The 22,247-nt window shown below is 46.6% G+C and overlaps 2 protein-coding genes across 4 annotated transcripts in view; one reads left to right on the top strand and one right to left on the bottom strand.

Moving 5' to 3' along the window:
* Nucleotides 1-11,163, bottom strand: part of LOC117055504 (KAT8 regulatory NSL complex subunit 1-like) — a 40,135-nt gene extending 28,972 nt beyond the window's left edge. For both annotated transcript variants that reach the window (XM_033165048.1, XM_033165047.1), the window contains exon 1: nt 10,646-11,163. In XM_033165048.1, the coding sequence (XP_033020939.1) occupies nt 10,646-11,148 (503 nt within the window). In that variant the 5' untranslated portion in view covers nt 11,149-11,163. The remainder of the gene's footprint in view (nt 1-10,645) is intronic.
* Nucleotides 11,164-16,757: 5,594 nt separating this feature from the next.
* The window catches only part of DHX30 (DExH-box helicase 30), a 30,168-nt gene continuing 24,678 nt past the window's right edge, over nt 16,758-22,247 (top strand). For both annotated transcript variants that reach the window (XM_033165056.1, XM_033165057.1), the window contains exons 1-2: nt 16,758-16,859; nt 20,416-20,470. In XM_033165056.1, coding sequence (XP_033020947.1) covers nt 20,443-20,470 — 28 coding nt within the window. In that variant the 5' untranslated portion in view covers nt 16,758-16,859; nt 20,416-20,442. The remainder of the gene's footprint in view (nt 16,860-20,415; nt 20,471-22,247) is intronic.

Below are 22,247 nucleotides of genomic sequence, written 5' to 3' on the forward strand. Positions count from 1 at the left end.
GCTAAGCCAGGTCTTCATTTTATCTGTGGAGTGCTAAATCAACTAGGTCTGCAAAAGACACAGAACGATACAATACTGGTGATCAAGCAGAAACGCAGTCTACACAGCCCCAATAACTACAGCTTTGTGAGCAAGAATGTGCCTCAACAGCACCCGTACTTAAAACAGTAAGACCTAGCTAACTCAAAGAAGCAGACTTGCTTCCACATTGCTGGCTTTCGTAGTATTCATATATATGATTTCACCTATCAAAAGTCTTAGATAACTGTGGAGGAACAAACAGTACAAGAAGTTGCTGCATTATGCAATATTATTGATTCAAACCATGTTCACATGAGCAAATGTGAACAGAATTTGAGAGGAAATAATCAGAACACATGCTAAAAAATGGCACAAGTAAATCAGAGAATGTGTATCCACATAATTCCACCCATCTGTAAATGGCACAAGGAGACATTTCTGAGTTAACCACTTCACACCCGTCAAATGAGTTTGTGCTTAAATTTGGAACAATAATCACTTTCCCAACTACATTTGATTGTTGTTGTTGTTCAGTCGTTCAGTCGTGTCCGACTCTTCGTGACCCCATGGACCAGAGCACGCCAGGCACGCATATCCTTCACTGCCTCTCGCAGTTTGGCCAAACTCATGTTGGGAGCTTCGAGAGCACTGTCCAACCATCTCATCCTCTGTCGTCCCCTTCTCCTTGTGCCCTCCATCTTTCCCAACATCAGGGTCTTTTCCAGGGAGTCTTCTCTTCTCATGAGGTGGCCAAAGTACTGGAGCCTCAGCTTCAGGATCTGTCCTTCCAGTGAGCACTCAGGCCTGATTTCCTTCAGAATGGAGAGGTTTGATCTTTTTGCAGTCCATGGGACTCTCAAGAGTCTCCTCCAGCACCAGAATTCAAAAGTATAAATTCTTCGGCGATCAGCTTTCTTTTCTTCGGCGATCACTACACTTCATACAGAGATGCAATAGGACTGAGATCTCTGAAAAGTGAAACTCCGGCACTCAAAGGCTCAGACAAGCCACATTTAATAATACTACTGCTGTGCCCGCCCCCCATGGCTGCAATCTGATGGTCTTTTTCATCTTTTCCCTCTCCTTCACTGACATTTAGGCTGGAATCTTACACACACAACGGAAAGTAAGTCCCACTGATTTCAGCTGTGCATACTTTTGAGTAGAAACGCTATTTAAATTATATACTGTATTTATTTGTGCCAACTTTGATTTCCCAGGTATGAAAATGTTTTTCTAAATCCATCAAGCCTGAAGTCGGGGTGAGCAAACTTCAGACTTGATGGATGTACTTTGTTTTTTCTAGAACTTTTATGGTTCATCAACTGAAACCAGAACATCAAGTCCTGGGAGGGGGGCTTCTGTAAACTCAGAAATAAGGACCTGACTAAGCTCAACAATTTGTTTCAAAAGTCAGAACTGGGCTCAGAAGCCTTGGACAAAGATTCACACAAATATTAATGCTTGGTGTTCCTCCATGCTTGCTTTATCAAAGAAGGATAATTTATATTTTTATAAGCCTCTTAGCAGCTGCTGCTGCTAAAACGTTGCAAATCACCCCAAGATCTACCGTACTACCCTGTTTCTCCTAAAATAAGACATAGCCATAAAATAAGCCATAGCAGGATTTCTATGCATTTGCGAAATATAAGCCATTCCCCAAAAATAAGCCATACCCCGAAAATAAGCCATAGTGACGTGGTACCTCCCATTAAAACAGCCTGGAGAGGCGTGGCTATGCAGCGTACCGATGCGACGCGGTTAAAATAAGACATCCCCTGAAAATAAGCCATACTGTGTTTTGTTGAGCGAAAAAAAATATAAGACGGTGTCTTATTTTAGGAGAAACACGGTAGATCTCAATCTATTTTCTGCCTAGCCCTACTCCAAAATATGAATCACTATTATTCAATCTCAAAATAGAATACATCTGAATAGTAACACCTTAGAGACTAACTGGTTTATTGTGCCAGAACCGTCTTGGATAGCACCTTCTGAACTGTAAGTTTACTGTAATGGAAACCAATACAATTTGGTAAGTTACCGGTACTCCCCAAATCTCTGTACTAGAAAGCACGCTCCATGAAATCCTTGAAGGACAAACAAGAGCTTTATCCAAACAATGTTAAAATTATTAACAATATAATACCTGCATTAAGCAAATACCGGTATATTAGGAAAGGACCATAGCTCAGGAATACTGTACAGTAATGCTTTGCATTCAGACAGTCTCTTGTTCATTCATTCTGCAGCATCTCTACAGTAGGAATGTGAAAAACCAGTCTGTAAACTTGGGACAGCCACAGAGTGGGAAACTGCAGGCTCAAGGCTCAAATGCAGCTCTCCAGACTGGTCTCTTGGGACCCACTCAGGTTACAACCCCTCACTAGCTCTGCTCTGTACCCTTCCTGAGTACTTTTGCCCGAACTATGAAAATACCTCTTGCTTTCCCAAACGAAGACATCCTGTGTGCGTGCACAGAAGCCTCTTGACTTTTGCATGGCTCCAATGTTGCCTACCTCTGCATAGGAAAAAGCTACACCCATTGTTCCACTCACTTTAACCTCTCGCCCTGCTCTCCACAAGTGCACAGCCTCTGGAAGCTTGCCCATGAGAGAATGGAGCCCTCAGACTGAATTGGTGCCCCCACCCCCAATGCAGACAATTTTGAGCTAGTTGCGCCAATGACCTAACTACTGGAGTAAAGTGATCTCCTACGTGGTGCCTGTCTTTATTATTCTGGTAAACTGAAAAGAGTTTTCCAGTCAGATGGATAAACATTTCAAACACACTCAACAAAATAAAAGGTCATCTCCTTTCACCTGTAACTCTCTTCCACATTTCATTATAAAGAACTCAAACTAGGACATCGTTCCCACACCATTAATCCACAACTGAAACCTTCTAATCAGCCAGATAAGATGTAGATAAGGAGAATTCTGAACCTTCAGAGCCACAAATGAAAGCCAGCGCACTGTGTCTGAAAATTAAACTAAGGTTAACGAACCACATAAATGAAAACAGAAATCCCCATGGGGGGCATGGTTCATCTGTTCCTAGTAAACCCTGGGATCCTGTCTCTTTTACACAGGAAGATATATTTTCCTAACATCACCATTGCACAGGCTGAATTTAGGCAGTTTTGCACACAATCCTCCCACCCAACCCCAAGCAACAAATGCCTAAGATCATTAACTCTGGTATCCGTGGGGGAGGTCACTTCTCTGCTATATTAAAAAAGAAAGCAGCAGCAAACTTTCGTTTTTAAGTAATCTACTTTTTGCTCATAAAAGAAGTCCCTCTTCTCCCTGCCTCTCTTCACAGTGAAGACCAGGCTAGTAAACAATAGAAAGCAAAGAGTAAGGCTACCATAACTTCTGCCACAGAGCTTCAAAATGCTGATGACAACGTAGTGTGTGCACACTCACAGGATGACCTCCAAACCAGCCTAAATACCTTCACAGAAACTTACGGAAAAGCTTGGTCTATTGCAGGGGTCAGCAACCTTTTTCAGCCGTGGGCCGGTCCACAGTTCCTCAGACCATGTGGTGGGCCGGACTATATTTTGGGGGGAGAAATGAATGAATTCCTATGCCCCACAAATAACCCCGAGCTGCATTTTAAATAAAAGGACACAATCTACTCATGTAAAAACACGCTGATTCCCGGACCATCCACAGGGTGGACTGAGGAGGTGATTGGGCTGGATCTGGCCCCTGGGCCTTAGGTTGCCTACCCCTGGTTTATTGCTCAATATAAAAAAAAGTGCTGCACCAACCTATGTCCTCACTGTGGAAGGATGTGTGGATCCAGAATTGGCCTCCACAGCCACTTACAGACACAACATTAAGACTGTGTTCATGAAACACATCTTACTCGGCTATGAATGATCGCCAAAGAAGAAGAAGAATTAACAGCTGGATAGTGTGGGATGGGTGCTTATTGACAAGGATAGCAAAAAGCTATTTCATTATCACTTCTCAGATGAGACAGACAATTTATTTCTGGTGTTTCAAGAAGAAGCCTAACCCTCAAGAGCTGACTTGCATGGAATGGCCTCTCTCCCCATTCCACTGAAGGATGCATTTAATCAACTGAAGGTCACTTACTGGATATTAACACCCAAAACAAGCACAGGAAGGCACCCACCCCAGATTCTTACTCACCACATTTCTATTTCAAAACATAATTTATCTGTCTACCCCAAATATTGAAGCAGCTCTCTGGAGTTGCTTGTTCTCTGACCAATGAATGGGACCAGGCTGATCTTACCCTGACTGTGGAGATCTTCTCAATGGCCATTTCGTCTTCTGGGGAAGGACAGAGTATACTTCCCTTCTGCTCAACAACCTCAACTCTCTAGTTACTAAATATGAAAGCATTCCATGTAGTTTCATCAACTATTCCATTAGCTCTGCTGGGTGTCTAGATGCCTTTTGGCTCTGCTTCTCCTACATCCCTCACCTCGTTCAGATTCCCTTAATGGTTTCCACCCCATGTGGTTGAACTGTAATTTTAAGAACTGGTCCTCTTTTCCTCCTTTCTTCCCATCCATTTTTCTGTAGACTGGGATCATTTATCAGAGCCTATCTATCATGCAGCGTTTCACTCACCTGACTAGCAGTAGTTATGGCTGGAAGTGAACAGCATCCTCCAGTATTGTCAGCTTCTCGCTGACCTGTCCTGAACATAATTTTACTTCCTATCTTAGTTTAAAATTAATCAAGGAAAATTATGAGACAAAGCAAGTATATCCAGAACTAGATCTAAAAGAAAAAATTAAACTCAAATTAAAAATGAGACCTGCAATACACAAATCATTATTCTGTTTTGTAACCCAATGTAGTTTTTTTTTCCTCTGCAGGCATCCATTTGCCAGAAGTGTTCCTAGAAAACAGTCTTCTGTGAACTGTAACACTAAATACAGGTTAAGACAAACAAACCTTTTCACTTTCTGTAATGACTCACTCTGAGTGATACAACAGACTTCCACAAGGACATGAAAAACTCAATTCAGATTACAGCATCTTCTAAATTGGTAAACAGCAAATAAATGCACCCTTAAATGGAGCAAGCCAGAAATGTGATTTGGAATTTTAGCTGCTTTGCAACTTCCTAGACTGGCGGCTTAAGATTTGGACTGTATCTTAACTGTAATACATGGGTTGCCTTTTCTACATTTTTGGCTCCTTAAGCTTATGACACATTTGTCCTTTGTCATCTAATTCTCTTGTTGACCTATCTGCATTTCTTTTTACATCTGCACACAGTGGCTTACTTTAAATAATGGAATTTCTATTCTACCTTTCTAAATTTCAATCAAAGTGGCTTACAAATAAAGAAAAAGCAAAAAGAGTTTTGAAGCAGTGATACATCCTTAAAAGCAATATCCCGAAAGAGCCTGCTGAAATGCAAGTTTCACTTCTCACCTAAAACTGAGCAACAGTTAACTTACTTCTGGGTGCCAAAAATAAAACAGCCCACTCTCTGGTGCCCACTTAGTGAACCATCTGATTCCTGGGGAATGGGGGAGGCAGCAGAGCAACTCTTGAAAGCAAGTTTCTGGGGAGGCTCATAAGTCATTCCTGTGATTCCTCTGGTCTCAGATCTCTAGAACAGGGGTCAGCAACCTTTTTCAGCCATGGGCCAGTCCACTGTCCTTCAGACCTTGTGGGGGACCGGACTGTATTTTTTTTGGGGGGGGGGGGATGAACAAATTCCTATGCCCCACAAATAACCCAGAGATGCATTTTAAATAAAAGGACACATTCTACTCATGTAAAAACACGCTGATTCCCGGACCATCCACAGGCCAGACTGAGAAGGCAATTGGGCCGCATCCGGCCCCTGGGCCTTACGTTGCCTACCCATGGTCTAGAACTTTAAAAGATCAAAAACAGCATCTTGAATTGACCCCAGAAGCCAACTGCTAACCACAGCATCTAGTAAAGGGTCTGTTTCTCAGGATACATGGCTATGGTTTGCTTATGTTAGTCACTTTATGTTTGCTTATATTACGCACCTAATATAAGGACCCAGGTTCAATCCAACCCGGACCCTGCAATCATCCTCTGAGGCCCTTCTTTGTGTGCCCACTTCATATCTCCTCCACTCCTGGATACACCAAGAGCAACCAACTTAAGAGATGTGAAGGCCTGGGGGGAGGGGATAGAAAGGTTTTTCCTGAATCTTCGTATCTCTAAACCACAAGTGTTTGCTTATTCTGTTATCCAAACAGAGGCTCATGGTTTGTTTCTCTCCAAACCATGATTAGCAGCCTAGCTTCATTCTTGGCTTCCCACAAACCACAAGCCCAGACAACATCATTTGCTTCAAGGCTAACTCCCAGCCTACTAAAATGAAACAAATACAGGTAGTCAAGTTCAGTTTAATATCATTCAAGAGATAATGTGCAGCAGAACAAAGGAAACTCCCACGTCAGAACATATTGGTCTATGTAGCTCAGGACTGTCCACACTGATTGACAGTGGCTCTTCAGGCTTTCAGAAATGAACCTTTCCCAGCCCTTCCTGGAGATGCTGGGGACTGAATCTGGGACGTATTGTAGGCAAAGAAAATGTGCTGTACCACTAAGAAATGGAGCTTGCCATTTCAGGCTGAAATAAATCAGGTCAGGCTTGTATTCAGAATACTGAGCTACTATGCCCCTGAGTGACAAATGGTTCTATACATGAGTCCAAGCCACTTATCCCAAGTAAGAAGTTTAACAGGAAGGTGTTTTGTGCAATTAAAGCTGCAGGGGCAGAAACTACTTCCGCAAGTGTGTATCTTCTTCAGCCAAAACATCAACAGATTAATAATTGCTAATAGTTACACGACTTCTAAATAATTTTGTTTGTTTGTTTGTACACAGACACACACACACAGGCTGTTTCAATTTCTTGGGGTTTTAAATTCAGAGTTAACAATGTACTCAATGCCACCAATGTATCCCAGGTTCAAACTCAGTACGTGTACACTACACATTACTTGCCATCAGGACACATCAAACTCAAATCACTGGGCCAAACACAAGCTTTTCCCACCACTTTTGGAACATCAATCTTTTCCAAGGACACTTATTTTTGCTTAGCTGTATGATTATTTTGAGTCTCTCACATTTGCACGCTGCTCAGGTATAGATAATTAAGGTTCTCACAAAAGAGAGGATGCCACAAATGCCCTTTCTTTCCTCTGGAACAGACACCTGCCAGATTAATACATCACACTACAGGTACACACATGAAACCCTTAAATATGCCAAAAAGTAGGGTTACCCGGTACTTTCTGAAGCTGTGGCATTTGACAACACATCTCTGTCCTGTGCAAAGACTTCAGTTGACAATCTGATCATCATCATTACAGAGCAGTTAAGTTCCAAAAATTCACCACCCTAGGCAAACTTAATAAACAAATGGAAAGAAAGTAGAATTCATACCTGGGAGACCCTGATTCTAATCAACTACTATCATTGCTACCAACTAAGTGTTATTCATTATACTGATTGACTTTGTCTTGAGGTGTTATTGATCATGCAAACTATCATTAACTTGTTTAGTGCCTGATCAGTTTAGTGCCTGCTGCAATGACAAGATGAAAGAACTCTTAGTAAGGTGTGTGCTGTTGGATTTCCTCTCTTTCAATTCAAGGAACATGCAAGGAAAGGATTAGAATCTTCCAGTGGGCTCACTTACTACACCTTTTCCATGTACTCTAGTTACCTAATTATTATAATGCACTCTTCATGATGCTAGCCTCAAAGGTGTTCTGAAGCTTCAACTGATACAGAACACTACTGTACAAGCAAGTTGCTCGTTGGACTTGGTCAGTAACTCAAATTCTGCTTGTACAATAAGCTAAAAAAAAAGTAGGTAATCTATTTAAATTGATGGTATTCTTTATTTCTGAATCACCCATAACCAAGATTCTCTGCACAATGTACTGTAATAAAACCAATAATTAACTAGAAAACTCTTAACACAGCACACAGGTAAACTATGGAATTCGCTACCACACGATGTTGCAATTGCCACCAATTTGGATGGGTTTAAAAGAGGTTTGCACAAATACACAGGCTATCATTGGCTGCCAGCCATTATGGACGTACTGTATATTACTTCTGGTATCGGAAACTATATGGCTCTGAACGCCAGTTGCTGGAAATCACAAGTGGGGAGAGTGCTATGTGTTCATGCACAGCTTGCTGGCTTCCCACAAGCCTCTGAGAACAAGATGTTGGGCTAGATGGGGCTTTGGTCTGATCCAGCAGGGCTCTTAGGTTCTTATGCAACACATAAGCTTGCCTTACAAAGTCAGACCGCTAGCCGATCTAGTTCAACATTGCCTATACAGTGGTAACCTCGGGTTACAGACGCTACAGGTTGCAGACTCTGCTAACCCAGAAATAGCACGTTGGGTTAAGAAATAGCACGTTGTGATGAGAACAGAAATTGCGCCGCAGCGGCAGCGGGAGGCCCCATTAGCTAAAGTGGTACCTCAGGTTAAGAACAATTTCAGGTTCAGAACGGACCTCCAGAACAAATTAAGTTCTTAATCTGAGGTACCACTGTACTGAGCAAATAAGATGGTCTACCACTGAGCTACTGCCAGTCCATACTTCTGCTGCCATGGGAAGACTTTTAAAATCCTCAACACACCGGGGACTAAGAACCAAAGACCACCTTCTCTCACACGTTATCCTGTAAACTCTGGTCATCAGCATCCCAGACACTCATATGCAGCAGAGCCTTTCCAGCTGTGATGCTAAGTCAACACTGTGGAATGTCCTCTCAAGGCAGGTAGAGTCTATAGCTTCAAATGGTAGAGTCCATAGCTTCAAATGATAAGTGAAAATCTGGCTTTTTCCTGCCCGTCATTCGTACTGGATTGATAACTGCAGCTGTGCTTACTTAATTTTATTTTATTGTGCTTGTTGTTTATTTATTAGCCACAAGTGTTAGTGGCCCCAGGCACTTGAACAAGAACAACCAACTTTCTTGAAAAACTTTTTTAAAAAAAACCTCAGGCAGGCAAGGTTCCATGCAGAGTTTTCCAATTCCTTCAAGAATGTGAACAAAGGAATTTTATCTGAAATATCCAAAAAAATATTGTTCTCTGAAGCATGGGCTTCCATTGGGGCAGGGGAGGGAAAAGAGGAGATTAAGAACCATAATGCCAATATTTCACTTTTTAAAAACCTGAGATATGGTGCAAAATGTGCAGGGATTGGTGTTATTTTTTTGTGAGAAACTAACCTGCTCACTGCTACACCCTGGAAAAATTACTGCAGACACCCTGTGAAGGCAGAGGTTTCCTATGTAACCTATGCTATCCCCCAAATCTTGTTATCTTAAGGCAGGAGCTGTGAATTCTGGGTAATAATCTCAGATAATGTATATTACTGCCGGTTGTATAAACTAGTCTGTAGTGACATGCAGTGTATTGTCTTTTACCTTGAGTTTCATTGTTTCCAAAGCATGAACAGAACCAGTACTCTTTGCTGCAAGGATGACTTAGACCTTTTCACCATGGGGGAACTGCTTCCCAACCATAAGAAACAACAGCAAGTGCCATGTGACTATGGCACTACTTCTCATGCCAATGTTGCCTTGTCTCTCAAAACAAACGATTCGGTTGGCATGGGAAATAACTGCATCATTTGCTTGGCCCACATAATTGTCTATTTCAATCTTATCATCTTGCTCAGTTGTTTTTTTTCCCCACCAGCTTTTGTTTCTAGCATTTTAAATGTTTTTCTTGTTAGTCACTCAAGCAGCATTTGGGAAGGAAAGCAAAGTACAGACAATAACAATTTTTTATTTATTTTTTTTACAAAAAAGTCTCCTACAGACATTACCAAAGCAACCTGAAACCCAGCCACAAAAGGAGTGATCATAATTAAGGACCAGCTCTAAGTTCCTTACCTGTATGCAGGTCAAGGCTGCCACTGAGCCAATAGATTCTTTCTTTCTTTCTTTCTCTTACCCCGCCCCTTACACCAAGTAGCTCAAGGCATGGCATTTCGTTGCTCCATTTTATCCCAACAACAACCCTGTGTCTTAGTTCAGGCATGACTCGCCCATGGTTACCCGGTTAACTTCACATCTGAGGGGGAATTTGAACCAGGGCCTTCCCCATCCTTATCTGATATGTTAAGTGGCATACAGCCTTTAAACATTCCGGCGGTGGCCTGGATGAACCGGCGTTCGACTCCTACCCCCTTCTGTGCACGTGGAAACCACTACTTACTGCGGTAGCATCCCAAGCACATGGCGGCTTCAGCCCGTGATCCACACACCATATGGCCACGACGCCTCCCACAACTTGGCCAGAAATGCAGGGAAAGGGGGAGGCGTTGCGCAAGAGTTGCCTCAGCCCTTGGCCAGAGACTTCTGGCGCGAGGAACAAACTAGGCGCAGCCCCAAAGGGAGCTGCTCGGGCTCCCCGCCTGTGCAAGGGGAACAAGGGCGGCCTGCCTCACAGGGTTGCTGTGAGGAGGAACCACCACCCCGACCCCGCTTAGGAACAGAGGGAGGAAGTTGAAGCGGGCGCCTTCTGCTTCCTCCAAGGCGGCGGCCGCCGACGCCTCCCGCCCAGCCCGACCGCGCCTCCCCGGGCAACTCACCCCACGTTGGCGGGGCGCTCCGCCGGCGACGGCTCGGCGCTCTCGCTGTCCGAGGCCGAGGAGCAGGAGGAGGCCGAGGACGACGACGACCCCGAGGAAGCGGACGACCCCGAGGAGCAGGCGCTGGCGCTGTCGGTGGCGTCCGAGTCGCAGGCGCGCTGGGCGGCGCGGAGGCGGGCGGTGGCGGAGGCGGCCAGCTGCCGCAGCTCCGGGCCCAGCGCGGGCGGAGGAGGAGGCGGCGGAGGCGCCTCGGAGCCCGCCCGCCCGGCCACGCTCCGCGCCAGCCCGGCCAGCTGCTGCCGGACGTGCCGCTCCACCTGCCGGGCCTGCAGCGCCCGCAGGCGGCGGCACAGGCTCCGCGCCCGGCCCCACAGAGAGGCCTGCCGGGCCCGCGCTTCCGCCTGCCGATGCCGGCGACTCTGGGGCCGCCACGGCGGGCCGCTCGCCTCAGACGCAGCCGCCGCCGCCATGGCGGGCCCGGTCGCAGCAGCAGCCGCCGCCATGAAGGGAGCCGTCGCCTCGGGGCAGGCCGCTCCGCCTCAGCAGCCGCCGCCTCCTCAGCGCCTCAGGGCGGTCCGGGACTCTCCATGGACTCCCGGCCGGGACAATACGAGCTCGCCCGAGACGGCGCGCGCGCGCCCGGCCAAGATATTTCCCTCCCAGCCCGCGCCTCAGCCGCGGCGCACGCATGCGCGTAGAAGCGAGCCGTCGCAGCAAGCTCTCTCGTCTCTCTTCTCTTCTCCCTCGAGCGCGCGCGCCCTGCACGCACAAACCCGCGCGCGCCAAACACTCGGCGAAAACCTCGAGTTGATGACAGAGCGCTGCCGCCGCAGCCGACAGGGGGCGGTCGCCGCCATCTGCGCGTGCGCCCCGCAGCCTCTTCCCCCCCCCCACGACTGCTCGCCATCTTGTTACCACGTGAGCACGGGGCTTCGCTACTGCTCATGCGCCAACGCGCGACCCTCCCCTATTCGCGCTGCGTGCTCCGCCCTTCCGAGGCGGGGGGGGGGGAGCTCGAGGGAGACGCATGCGCACAACCGTGGCCATGCGCGCCCAGCCTTAACTCCAAGCGTTTCCAGCGGGCGCCTGCGCAGTAGCCGCCACAATTACAAATCAACGCAGGCGCCATCAATGCTGTTACTACGCGTCCTGGGCTGCATTCTCACGAGCATGTTTTCTAGTTCCAGGCATGCCTGATTTCAAACCTCAGCTTAACAAAACACGCAGCTCCAGCGTCTCCCAGATGTGCACAACAGGCAGGAATTCAGCAGGTGGAGCCTTGCCCCAGAAGCATTTCCTCCTGAATTTCTGACTATTATGCACCTGCCAATAAAATGAGAAATGGCTCTGCAGCACAAAAGGGGACCAATCAAAAGGTACATATTAGAATCATATAATTCATACATTGACCATCTTGTTAATGTAGCCCAACTGCCTGCAATGCAGAAATCTTTTGCTCCAACCCAAGACCCAGAAATTAAAGAGCCTGAAGCTCTACAGACTGAGCTATCCCAGGATATAGAGGACAGGCGTATCAAAGCCTGGATCCCAACCCAAACATTCAAGCTTTAAGCAAGCTATCTTTTTTTACAGAATACACAGTAGAATGCGGAGAGTTATTCCTGAAAATACATTAATTTTACCACTGAATACTTGCTTTACCTGTGGGCATCTTGCCCCCTTTTCAAAAAGCCCCAGTGCCTGGAACCTCCTATCGCTTTTTAAATGGCAAGATGTTTCACAGACCCAAGAAGCTGCCAACTGCTGACCACAGCATTCAAAGACTTCTCTCTCTCAGTCTTTACACTAATGTTAACGCATTAGCAAATGAGGTTAATGGCAGGTACCCTATCCTCATCTCTCAGGTTACCGGGACAAGCTGAAACAACTTTTATATTTCCAGGAGCGGATAAGAAGCAATATTAGAAGTTAAAGAATATAGTATACAATTTTTCATATACATACTCAAGCCAAGTGATGTCTGTATTCAGGAAAAACAACATTTGTCAGAGGCTTCCTCTATACACACATAATAACCAAATTGAACTCGGAGAGTTTTGGAATCACTGCCATAGTATATATCTGTATGAAGGGCAATATGGAAACCTTGTGCTCATAAAAAAATAAAATCAGATTACAATGTGATATTAAGCACTGTTACTTGGAAGAAAGTTCAATTGAATTCCGTGAATCTTACTCCCGGCAAAAACTGGTTAGAACTGCAGCCTTAGCCTTTAATACATTACAAAATTCATTTTCCAAGCATTAAGAGCTCCTGTGGCACAGTGAGTGGTGTGGTAGTCTAGGCCCTTGAAGGCCAAGGTTAAAATCCCTCAGCTATGAAGCTCACTGAATGAGCTTGGACCCCTCACCATGTCTCCGCCTAACCTTTCTCGGGAGTGTTGTTGTGAGGACAGAATGGAGAGGAACAGCAAGGGAAAGGTACAAGATTAAGATACAAGGTAAGTCCCATTTCTACAAATTGTGAAAATAATTTAAATGCTACCAATTAGCTTTTATTAACTATGCATAGCAAAGCAGCAACTAATACACAGGACAAAATATATAAGCATGGTACATTGCCTGCACTCATTTAGATTGTAACAGTATGCATAACTTTTCCAAAATGCTGAAATGCGGCAGAAAAATAAGAATGTGGCTCACAAGAGTGCTTCATCTGGCCCCTTCTTTCCTCACTTTTAAGTATATATTACAAGTTATATTCCGGCAGGCATTTCTGGTGGAGGCCTCAAAACAATATGTTGCTATATTGCTGCGATTTGCTGGCATATGTAATATGGTTACTGTTTTGTTCCCATTATTTTTATTTTTAGATTGTATTTTAGTTTGTTTGGTTGCTGTATCTTTTTAAAATAAGAACCTGTTTCAAATTAAGATTCCTGAAAACTTCACTCAATGCTGATGAAATTAAAAATGAAGAATGCTCATTAGCACTGAGTGGAGTTTGCGTGCTTCTTATTTAAATAAGCCTTGCTGTTTTGCCACACTCCTCTTCACACATCCCTCATTGTAACAGATATAAGCAGGGACTCAAATCCACAACAAAACACTCACAGCAGAGGTATTCAAATTGCAGCAGAGTGTTGACCATTACTTTGTCTACAACCTAAAGCTCCAATTTGCTCATCCCAGGCTATCTGAAGGACTGCATCCTCCCATGCGAATCAGCCCAAACTCTGAAGCCTGCTTACTTGGCACTAACTTCCCTTGAACTCAATGGATTTCTGAGTAAACATGCATATCGATGGGCTGTATGAATGCACAAGACAGGGAGACCTCTGGGCAGGGTCTGGTAGCGGGCAAAATTACTCACCTGCCTTCCCAACTATGGGCATTGCAGCAAGTGCCTGAGAGGTGGAGAGGAGAGCAGCATGGGGAGCTCAGCACGGTGCAGGTGCAATGGCAGGCATATCAGATTGGCCTGCACAACCACCCCACCCACACACCCCACACTGAGCTTCCTGGGCTTCTCAATCACTGAAAGTGATGCTCAGCATTGGGAAGGCACATGAGCCTCGCTGCCCTGCCTGTACTACACCACAGTTCACTCCTGGCAGGGACTATGCCTCTTCCTGCTCCAGTACAGCACTAACACTCAGAAAGCGCTGTATGACTGAAAACAGAAGCAGCAGTAATGAAAAAAAAGAAAGTGAAGAACCACCACGGGGCAGTAGATTTTGCTCTCTACTACTCCTTTGCAGTGTCTAGTCTGTTCATTCTGGGCGTACGTTGCAGCTTGAATACATTATTTTGGTATGATTTATAACGGATGGGTAGCTCCAAAGGGAGTGAAAGCAAAGGGTATCCTGCCTTTGGGTCTCTCCTTCGGGATGTGACAGGAGGGAGGGCACTGCCCGTGGGCGATGGATTGAGGATAGGCCTGATAATAGTTGACATATTAGAACTCGGCCAGGGTGAGGGTGGAAATGCAAATTACGGTGACTTCTAAGTGAGAAGGGGAATGCTGGGAAGTTGTGTCCATGGAAAAGGCATGAATGCAGCTCAATCCAGCTCATGATGTGACTGATGGGTATTTTGCGTTTGTATCACTTTATAGTATTGATTTACCATGTTTCTTGTATTATTTTAAGTTTGCTTTGTATTACAGTGGTACCTTGGTTTAAGAACAGCTTAGTTTACGAACAACTTGGATTAAGAACAAAATTAAAAATTAAAAAATTCCTTCCAGTAGCACCTTAGAGACCAACTAAGTTTGTTCTTGGTATGAGCTTTCGTGTGCGTGCACACTTTTACAGGTATCTGAAGAATACCTGTAACTTACCACGGCTACCTACCTGTAACTTGGCTTAAGAACATTTGTGAACTTTGCCTTGGATGCAAAACACGTTTCGCTTTCTGTTGAGTGTGCTCCATTTGTAAATTGAGTCCCCTGCTGCTATGGGAAAGCACACCTTGGTTTAAGAACGCTTTGGTTTAAGAACAGGCTGCCGAAACGGATTAAGTTCATAAACCAAGGTACCACTGTACAATGTTGTTCACATTGGGGGACTTTGGGCCAAAAAGCTCTACAGAAATAAAGCGTAGCATGTGACATAGAAGGCATTCCTGTGAGAGGCTTAATATTCTTAAGGATTCTTACCGTCATGTTACTCCCCTTTCTGACCCGTCCATTTCTGAAGGTCTGGAAGAATTGCGGCACTGCACTGCAATCCAGGATGAGGGCATCAAAACAAGCTCCTCCAACTTCGGGTGCATCCCTGTTTAATCTGGGGGGAAAGTGATTCCAGGGTTTGAAAGAAATGCACGGAACCATAATTTTGCTCAGGACCAATAAATATATAAAGAAAGTTGTAAGGACCATAGAAGGACCATAATTTAATTAAAGCCATGGAAAATGCTGAGCTCAAAGAAAGAAGGATGGACAGCAAACATTTCAACATGAGCAAGTTCCACAGTTTTAACCCAGCACCATGTACTTCCTTTTATGTCTCCTGAACCTTCCAACATACACCTGAACTTGATGTAACAGTGTTCTAGCGTTAAATGCTATTAAGGGGAATTTGTTTGTTTGTTTGTTTGATACAATTCACATGCCGCTTGATTGTATAAATAAAATTACTACAGCTCAAAGTGGTTTATGCAAACATAAAACAATAAAATCGGGGGGGGGGGGACTGCAGCTATATTTTGAAATGTAAAAAACGTTAAAATACGAAAACAGATTAGAGCAGATCAACCTGCTAAATTTCCGCCTGGCAGACTGCTGAGGGAGAAATGATGGCGGCGCAGAGGTTAAGGAAGAGTGCTGGGCCCTTGGGACCTGAAACAGGCGAGGGTTCAACACCTTCAACACCCCACTCAGCCCCTGGGTGCAACCATCTCTCTGCCTCAGCCTACCTCACAGGGTGGTTGTTGCTGTTGTTGTGGGGGACTGTTACAGCCAGATGGGCGGGGTACAAATAAATTATTATTATTATTATTATTATTATTATTATTACTTTTTCAAAAAAACAAAATGAGGAGGGGGGCAAACTCACGCACGCCGCCTCGCGCTCCATGGGGAGGGGGGATATAAAGCGAAATAATTAACTAAATAAAGGAACGCGGGGGGGGGAGAGGAAAAGAGAGGCAGGCGGTAGCCCGGCAGGTGAAGCCCAGACAGTTGTAGGCGGGGGGCGGGCGGGGAGGAGGTAATGGGGCGGAGGGACTGAGGGGAGGCGAGTCCCGGGGGAAGGAGAAGGGGCGCCTCACTCACTCACTCACTCACTCACCGGCAGAGGCCCGGAGGCGGCACCGGCCTCCTCCTCCTCCTCCTCTCTCCGGGCCTGCCCGTCACCTTCCGCCTTTCCCCTCCAAGCCCCGCCCACCGCCGCCTCCCATTGGCGTGCTCCGTTGCCTTGGAGAGGCGCGAGCGCCCTCCTCTCTCCCCTCCCCTCCCCGCCGAAAGCCCGGCTGCGCTTCCTTCCTGCTCCTCCTCCGCTCAGGGACCGGAAGCCGTATTGGCGGCGGCGCGCGGGGCCTGCCGGGAGCCGTAGTCCCGGCGCCTGAGAGGGAAAAGAGCGAGCCGGCCGGCCAGTGAGGAAAACCACCCACCTCTCTCGCCTTCTTCGCCCGCTCCCTCTCGCCCGCCCGCCCCGCTCCGCGCAGCCGCCGCGGCCTCGCGCTCCTCCTCCTCCTCCTCCTCCTCGCCCGCCCCTCGGCCACAGCGGCGAAGAGCAGCGGCGCGAAGGAGGTCGGTGGCCTCTGAGGGAGGGAGGAGAAAGAAGGAGAATAGGCGGCGGCGGCGGCGAGGGAAGGAAAGGAGCGGGCGCCGCCGCCGCCGCTCGTCAGGGAGGGAGGGAGGGAGAGGCGGACGCAGCTGCCGTGAGACGCTTGGGGGGGAGATAAATGGGGGGAGGGGGGATGCGCAGAGGAGAGGGGGGGCAAGTGGCGAATATGTGGGGAGGGGTTGGAGAGGGCGGGGGGGACCGTGTGTCTTGGGGGGGAGCAGGCCGTGGGGGGGGACCGCGGTCTTGTTGGGGTGGGCGTGGAGCAGAGATGCTTCTTTCGGGGGGTGAGAGAAAGAGAGAGAATCCGCACCAAGGTTGGGGTTTTTTGGGGGGTGGGTGATGGGGGGGGCAGTGACAGGTGTTTGTTCCTGCACTGGGACGGCTTGACGTTTCCGCACCGCCTTTGCTTGCAAGGCGTTTTCCTCCTGGCAACAACAACAACAACCCCGTGAGGTAGGCCAGGCTGAGAGGCAGCGGCTAGCCCTCAGGGAGCTTCGTGGCCAGACCCTGCTCCTCATGGTCCTGGTCTGGGATGCCACGCTTGGGAGAGGTGGCCAGGCTCTGGGTGGATCGGAGGAGGTGGGGGGGGGCTTCGTCCCAGGAGAGGGGCCCTAGGGATGGGAGCGCCGTAGGTGTGCCTGGCAAAGGGATATTGGCGAGTCTGGGAGCATGGTGATGGAGGTAATCATAAGAATTGGATCCAGGGTCTGGAGGCAGTGACTTGGCTAGCGATGGAGGCGAGGTGATGTTGGAAAGCTGTGCAGAACCGAAAGAGTGAGAGTAGGACAGGAGTCTGGTGGTCCTGATGCTGAGGGTAACAAAGGGATGTCTTCACATCTGATTTAACAGCATCAGAGGTGGGAAAAGCCATGGTTCTGGTGGCAGGAATGGAGGGTGGTACTTTGGCAAAAGTTAGTTTGGCAGCTGTGTGGATTTCAGTGGGTTGTTGGGAGCGTAAGATTTTCTGGATGAAAGCAAGCTCTGCCTTCTGGAGCAGAATTCTGCTTAAGGCAGTACCCAGCCAGGTGCGTCCGGATGCTCATGAGCCTCAGTGTTGTTTGTAGTCACAATTCCTCTGGGTGTAAGAGGAGCAGGTAGATAGGTAACAGGAGGTAATGCATCAGATCACAAGTAGGCATCATTATAGGGGAAGAGAATGGGAGTGAGGTAGCCTGGAATTGGAATGAAAGTAAATTCCTGGGGTTCCAACTTTTATAAGCCTTATTTTAACACTGGAATAAAAGCTTGCAAGGGTCAAGTTGGCTTCGATGGCTGGCTGGCTGGTGCTGACGGGAGTTGTAGTCCAGAACATCTGGAGGGCACCAGGTTGGCAAGGGGAGCTGAGAAGCAGTTCTTCTTGTTCTTGGAACATCAGTTGCAGGCGAGTTCAGGTTGGCAGCATTAGCTAGCCTACACTTCTTCTGTTGTAACAAACGGACTCGGAATGAATGAGACATGGAGAGGCAGACTGGAATTATTAGCTGTTTAGAAAATTCATTGGCAGAGCTCGCTTCTTGATTGATTGAATCAATGGAGAAAATCTAACTTTGGCATTGTGTGCCAAACATCCCAGCCTAAACAAGTGTCTTCGTCATAACTTTGAAGTAGGCTAGGCTGAGATGTGTAGTGACTTGCCCAAAGCTGCACCATGCTCTAGGTTTAGCAAGGATTTGAACCTGGACACCACAATCAGTCCCTGTCTCAATCCACAGTTATTAGCACAAGCTTCTGTTTTATGCCTTTTGGGGGGGTGTTTGCTCTCTATGTATAAAAAAAGATGTAGTAATCGCATACTAAACTTGGAGTAGCTATGATGGGGAAACTGTGAGACAGCTGGCACAATGTTCTAAACTGCATGGCTCTTGAACAACAGTTCTTTTTAGGTGCCCAGCATGTCCTGGGAATTTGTGGGTTTGACTCTGCATTGGCTCTTGGATGGGTTTGCAATGGCAAAAGGGTGACATAGAAGAGGGCATTTCAGTCGGTGCATGATTTTTATGCCTGCATGGCGACTCTCACCTGCCAAAACTGGTACATCCTTTGCCTCCACTGATACTGTGGTGATCTTGGAGAATGTATATTTTATTTCTCTGTTGTATGTGGGAAGTCTCAGTGGACCTCCATGCGGTCAGCCTTCCTTGGGCACTATGAGAAAAAAACTGAATGGACTAAATGTTGCCCAAACCTGCCCACGTCTTTCTGATCCTCCCAAGCAAAGTCCCAAATTGCCATGCCTGTCTTTGGTTATGGAGAACAGCCTCTGCTCTGGGCCTTTAATAGTGAGTTGATGATGAAGATATTAACACAGGGACTCCAACTCTCATCAGCCCCAGACAGCATAGCTAGTGGTGAGGGAAGATGGGAGTTGTAGTCCAGCAACGTCTGATGGGCACCATGCTGGCAACACCTCCTGTTTTCAGGTGGCACTGTTTTTTATCTTGGTATGTCTTAAAAGGCTTCATTTGCTGCTTCATTTGCTGGTTTCCTAAAAGTAAAGCTGCAATTAAAAGTAGAGGAGCAGTCAGGGCAGCCTGGCTTTTTTCAGGTCAGTTGCGATCCCTGCAACTCATAAAGTCCTTGAATAATTAAGAATGTCGCTTGGGACTATCATGAGGATTTTTCAATCCGTTTGGTTATACTGAATCTTCTTTCATCCTGATAATCAGCACTACTGGTTAGGACCAAACTGTGCTGCTTGGCTTTTCAAACTTTAAATAGCAGCTGGGGTGGGGTCAGAACCACAGCAAAGTGGGGACGTGAGCTTAACACTTTCCTTACACTGAGATACTGCTCTTTCCCCCCAACGTTTTCTTTAGCACCAACTAGCAACTTGGGAGGGATTTTCATGGGTACAAATGGGGGATGGGGTTACCAAACACAAACACAAACTGCTGCTGCTAGTTAAAGTTCTAAACGGGAAATGTGTCACCAAGTTAAACGTGTGTTTTTTTAATGTGGAGCTTTGCACTTGGGGTGGGGCATGGCTGAGCAGTTGCACATAAAAGACCCCAGCTTCAATCCCCATCATCTCCCTCTTTAAAGGATCTCTGGTGATGTGTAATGAGGAGAGGCAAATCCACTAGGAATTGGGATGTATGTGCTGAGATGGTGGTGTTTGGGATCCTGCAATTTTGAAAAGACTGGTTTCATTGAAAGAACCTCCTCCCAGAAGTTGGTTGAAAGGAAGCTGACAAACCCCAGCCAATAAGCCTGACTACATGTGATCATGAGGCATTTGGCTTCCTATCTTCCTCAGAAACACAATATTTATATACAAGTTCTGGTTGGACGGTTGCTTAAAATTTTAGTTACAGGTAGGTAGCCATGTTGGTCTATCATAGTTGAAACAAAATGCCAACTGTTATTGGTATGAGCTTTCGTGTGCGCGCACACTTCTTCAGATACTTAGTTGGTCTCTAAGGTGCTACTGGAAGGAATTTTTATATTTTGCTTAAAATTTGTTAGGCTCTCCTTGATACATTTCATCTCTCCTATCTCTTCTCCCTCTTGTTTTTCCAGGAACTGGACCATTTTGCTCTGCCAGCGATGTTCTCCCTGAATTCATGTAGAAGAGGTAAGAAGGTAGCTGGCCGGAATAGGGTGGGTCATGGGGGAATCACTATTTTTGATGACTAGGGGGGAAAGCTCTAGAACTGGTTCTCTTCTCAGTCACACCAGACCTTTGTGAGACTTGAGCTTCCCCCTGTGGCATTGAATGAAATTTCCAGTCACCTTCTATTCACACTAGCTTCAGGTCCTCATGCTGAGCTTCTGGCAGGGATGGGGAGTCCGGTGCCCTCCAGATATTGTTGAACTACAACTTCCAGAAGCCAGCATGGCCATTGGTCAGCGATGGGTGGGAGTCTGAATCCAGCAACACCTGAAGAGCTTTAGGTTCCTCATCTTTGGCTTACAGCATTGGCTAGGACGTATTCAGATGTACTACCTAGAAAATGAAAAAGAAGTTGTGGGTCATTGTTGAGCTGAAAATCGTCTCATGCCTTTGGCTATGAATTGGTCCATGATCCTGGGTGTGTTTTTCAGATGTTACATCAAGGCTCATTTCAACCAGGCACAACCAAAACATTTGTTACTGAAGCTGCCCATGAGCATGTAATTGGCCTCAAGCTATTAATGACACACATTCAAAGATTCACATCTTTGCAGATCTTCAGTAGCCATTTCGATAGTGGCCCTTTCCCTCCCTGCAATGATGCGGGTGGCATTCAACTGTCATCTTATATAGCACTCACACACCCTGCAAGTCCAGTTTTCTGTCCATTCCAGCCTTTACGTTGGTCATCCACATTAGATTAGGCTTTGGTGTTCCCCACCCCCAATCCAATTTGAAATAGGAACGTTCCCCCCTTTTAAACCTCATATATCCCTTTTCCTTAGTTGTGCTGCTTTGCACCACCTTAGTGAGACTGCTGTCCTTGGTGTTGACAACATCTGTGCAACATGTTCTCATCTTCTATCATGTTGTCTCTTTCCTCTTTTCCCTAACCAAACTCTCCATTTAGCTCATTACTAGTTTTCCACGTTAGTTGCTCCAGCCATCCGCCATCCTTGTTGTTCTTTCTGAGCTCCTGGCCGTTGATTTTAAAACGAGGTGCTCATGCAGGAATAAAGAATTCCTGGGATTGGCTGAAAGAGAGATGATTACTGTGCCCGCCCGGTGAAGTACTGTATCACCTTTGCAGCCCTTTGGCATAAAGACCCTGCAAATTTTCATCACCAAGAGCAATGCATTCAAGGATTCTTTTCCTAAACGCACACTTGGCTCACTTGTCAGGTGAGTTGGCATGATGATGACATTGGCAGTGGCCGAATCGACTGCAGAACTTGAAAAAGAGACCCCAAGCAGGGCAGGAGTCCTCAGAACAAGGCTAGTGGTTTGTCATGGACTCCATGGTGGTGCTGTGATGGGAGAGGAACACAGCAAAATTACCTTCCTGTCTGCCTCAGAAAGGCTCGACCATGGCTGGTTCCTTTTGAGACGAGAGTGGCAAGTTATGCCTTTAGCCTGACCTGGCGGGCTCCAGGACAAAATGTAGAAATTAAATGCTGTTAAATGCTTTTATGTTGCTTAATAAAAAGTTTTGTGACTTCAAATAAGGAGACGGTTGACTTTTGGCATCTTTCCTACACGTTGCGTGCTCAGAGCTGCAAGCTTTTGTTTGTATAGCTGTCCGTGACAAACCACTAGCCAGCCTCGTGTAGATGGTTGTCCATCATCTCACCTTTCTCCTTCAGCTCTCCGTTACTGTGCTCCAGCTCTTTCCTCTTCCTGTCAAAGACGGGGTTGCAGCTACTACTCTTTTCACTGCTGTGTTTTACATACCTGGTTC

This window comes from Lacerta agilis, chromosome 12 (genome assembly GCF_009819535.1).
Source record: "Lacerta agilis isolate rLacAgi1 chromosome 12, rLacAgi1.pri, whole genome shotgun sequence".
NCBI classification, from domain to species: Eukaryota; Metazoa; Chordata; class Lepidosauria; order Squamata; family Lacertidae; genus Lacerta; species Lacerta agilis.